Consider the following 3,278-nt stretch of genomic DNA (forward strand, 5'->3'; position numbering starts at 1 on the left):
GTCTTACAGCATACAATATTATATATGGTTGTAGACACACAGGCATCCCACTCCTAAGCTAGTAAAAGCAAGATGGCCGCCTCCGGTGGTGGTGGTACCTCAAGCCAGCCCATGGAATCGGAACAAATTACCCGACTCAAAGGCCTTCTACTACAATATATTAGACCAAATATCTTGGTACGTAATCCTTTTACGGTCACTATTATGTTTTAAGCTATTTTGGCCTTTTTGTTTATGTTTTTTGTGTTATTTTTGGGCTTTCCTGAAATAAATGGGGGAGAATAAATGCTTGATATATTTCTTCTCTGCAGAGCCTATTGAACCAGTCAGACCTCGCTCTGCAGCAGAATGTTTATTCTGATACAGGAGTACCGGGGTAAGACCACAAGAGGGTTAAGCTTTGCAAGCCAAAACAATACTTTTAGTCCACATTTTTACTCAAAAAAGGGAGTGAATATCAACCCAATCTACCCCTCTACATTAAACTCCCTGTATCTACCCCCTGTATTCAACCCCCTGTATCCACCCCCTGCATTAAAACCCCTGTATCCACCCCCTGTATCCACCCCCTGTATCCACCCCCTGTATCCTCCCCCTGTATTCAACCCCCTGTATCCACCCCCTGTATTCAACCTCCTGTATTCAACCCCCTGTATTCAACCCCCTGTATTCACCCCCTGTATTCAACCCCCTGTATCCACCCCCTGTATTCAACCCCCTATATTCACCCCCTGTATCCACCCTCTGAATTCAATATCCAGTATCCACCCCCTGTATTCAACCCCCTGTATCCACCCCCTGTATTCAACCCCCTGTATCCACCCCCTGTATCTACCCCCCTGTATCCACCCCCTGTATCCACCCTCTGAATTCAATATCCAGTATCCACTCCCTGTATTCAACCCCTGTATCCACCCCCTGTATTCAACCCCCTGTATCCACCCCCTGTATCTACCCCCCTGTATCCACCCCCTGTATCCACCCTCTGAATTCAATATCCAGTATCCACCCCCTGTATTCAACCCCCTGTATCCACCCCCTGTATTCAACCCCCTGTATCCACCCCCTGTATCTACCCCCCTGTATCCACCCCCTGTATCCACCCTCTGAATTCAATATCCAGTATCCACTCCCTGTATTCAACCCCTGTATCCACCCCCTGTATTCAACCCCCTGTATCCACCCCCTGTATCTACCCCCCTGTATCCACCCCCTGTATCCACCCTCTGAATTCAATATCCAGTATCCACCCCCTGTATTCAACCCCCTGTATCCACCCCCTGTATCCACCCTCTGAATTCAATGTTCAGTATCCACCCCCTGTATTCAACCCCCTGTATCCAGCCCCTGTATTCAACCCTATTCTAGACAAGAAAAGTGTTTTTGTTGCTTTTTTTCCCTGTCTTAAAATGCCATGTATGTGGTTGCCATCTTCCAGAAAATCTGCTGATAACCCAAATAAAGAACCCACAACTGAGAACCCACATCGACTTGAAAAGACCATGGAAGATGTTCTAAATTCTTGTGACCTAATGGAGGATCTTCTGGTAAGAAACATCCTCGAGGACCCAGGGCGACGCGTAGACCAGAAGTGACCCACTTCTTGTGTCACCGATCTCCACAACACCCTGTGTCACCCAGGGTGGATGAGATACAATAGCAGCACAGCCTTGGGTTATTGTGTTTATCTTACTTTGCACAGACATAGCCATGACTTACTGAAGTTGGACAGGGGCTGGTCAGATTCCAAAAAAATGTTCATAGACGGCCACACTTGAGTCCCATCTCGCTAGAACTTGAACAACTATTTATACTGCAGCAGTGATTCTAATTTGTATTTATTATCCTTCTAGCAAACAATGAAAGAGACTGAAATACAAACCCTGTGTAGTGCTAAATATAGTCCAAGACCTGTAACACATAACAAGGGGGATACAAGCCAAGAAACACAGTCTTACCCTGAGTACTTGGAATCAATATCGCAGCAAATCAAGAGTAGAATGGAACTACAAGAACTGTTATCCGACTTTGTCAGATCCAAACTAACATAGCTTAGCATTTAGTCTGTTTAAAGCACAATGTAAACAGAAGTTTTCCTGATAATGGTGAAAACTGCCGGCAATGCTGATGCCACTAGTACGCTGTGTTGAAAGGTTCTGCCTGTGTTTGAGGTCAGGCATTTGCCCAGCTCGTAACCAGTATTCCCACAACTTGTGGTCCCCTGAGAAAGACACAGAAGTGTTTGGACTGTTTGAGCACAGTGTTGGACTGAAAGCAGCCTCATTTGCAATGTCTCATATGTCAGTGGGGCGGACCCAGTTCCAAAAGAGGGGGCCAAAGCAAAGGTTTCAAGAAAGGGGGAGTCAGATTCATTGTTCTTCCATGAATTCCCTTATATTTCTTGTTACTTCTAAGTGAAATATCTGAAAATAGGGGGTGTTGCCTGCTCGTCTTACCCCTAGATCCACCTCTGTTAAATGATTGCAAAGTGTTGCTTGCACTAGAGCTGTTTGTACATTTGTAAAAAATACTGCCCAAATGGTGTAAAAGTCACCCAAGCATAGTGTTAGTGTATAAAGAGGCTTGGATATCTAAAAACAATATAAGAAATAAAATAGAATGAGCCTCAGAATGTGCTACTTTGATTGAATACTTTAGGCAATTTTATTGAAGATTTCTAATAACTTTTAAGGTATTGAAATCTGTCCATACAGCTCCATACAGCCCACTAACTCTACATCTGCATGAACTGTCATTGTACTGTTTGAAGTAGCTTTTGTTTACTGCATACCTGCCAACTCTCCTGGTTTTTGCTGGAGACTTGGTTTTTAGCATTTATCTCCCGGAAAAAATCAAAACTTCTTATACATTTATTTAGCCTTCTAGGTTGGCAAGTATGTTAATGTTAAAAGAAAACTATATATTTAAGTGCTTTTTGCTAAAATTAAAAGTGACGCCAGAAAAGAAGCAACTCAACAATAATAGATAAGCACAAAACTTTTATAGTCAGTCAAGTGCTTTAGAATAAAAGGCAAGAAAGTGACATTGTATACTCGCCAAATCGAACATTATTTATTTCTATTTTTACATTGAGAGTAATGTTTTTAACCCCTAGAAGTTTGCTGTTTCAGACCCCATCCCCTGTATATAAATCCTCCCATGAGTGGATGTGTTTAGATCTATTTAAGATTCACACACTTTATTTCTTCGGGTGTGAACCATACAACAGCAAACGAGCAACCTTGTGGGTTACCTGTGTCCTTTCCCCTTCCCAGTCC

General features: G+C 43.2%; 1 protein-coding gene across 1 annotated transcript; it reads left to right on the plus strand.

The window, feature by feature from the left end:
* The first annotated feature begins 28 nt into the window (after nucleotides 1–28).
* Nucleotides 29–2,629, plus strand: LOC5503065 (mediator of RNA polymerase II transcription subunit 29). The gene is made up of 4 exons (XM_001624127.3): nucleotides 29–177; nucleotides 312–376; nucleotides 1,439–1,547; nucleotides 1,854–2,629. The coding sequence occupies exons 1-4, from the start codon at nucleotides 73–75 to the stop codon at nucleotides 2,049–2,051; spliced, it is 477 nt and encodes a 158-aa protein (XP_001624177.1). The 5' UTR covers nucleotides 29–72; the 3' UTR covers nucleotides 2,052–2,629.
* Nucleotides 2,630–3,278: the final 649 nt, after the last annotated feature.

Source organism: Nematostella vectensis, chromosome 7 (assembly GCF_932526225.1).
Source record: "Nematostella vectensis chromosome 7, jaNemVect1.1, whole genome shotgun sequence".
In the NCBI taxonomy this organism is placed as follows: domain Eukaryota; kingdom Metazoa; phylum Cnidaria; class Anthozoa; order Actiniaria; family Edwardsiidae; genus Nematostella; species Nematostella vectensis.

What these genes read in the sequence shown, in the direction of transcription:
- LOC5503065 (XM_001624127.3), top strand. Translation starts at nt 73, where the DNA reads ATGGCCGCCTCCGGTGGTGGTGGTACCTCAAGCCAGCCCATGGAATCG. An exon ending in ATATTAGACCAAATATCTTG is followed by an intron (nt 178 to 311) that starts GTACGTAATCCT and finishes TCTTCTCTGCAG; the next exon opens with AGCCTATTGAACCAGTCAGA. An exon ending in TCTGATACAGGAGTACCGGG is followed by an intron (nt 377 to 1,438) that starts GTAAGACCACAA and finishes GCCATCTTCCAG; the next exon opens with AAAATCTGCTGATAACCCAA.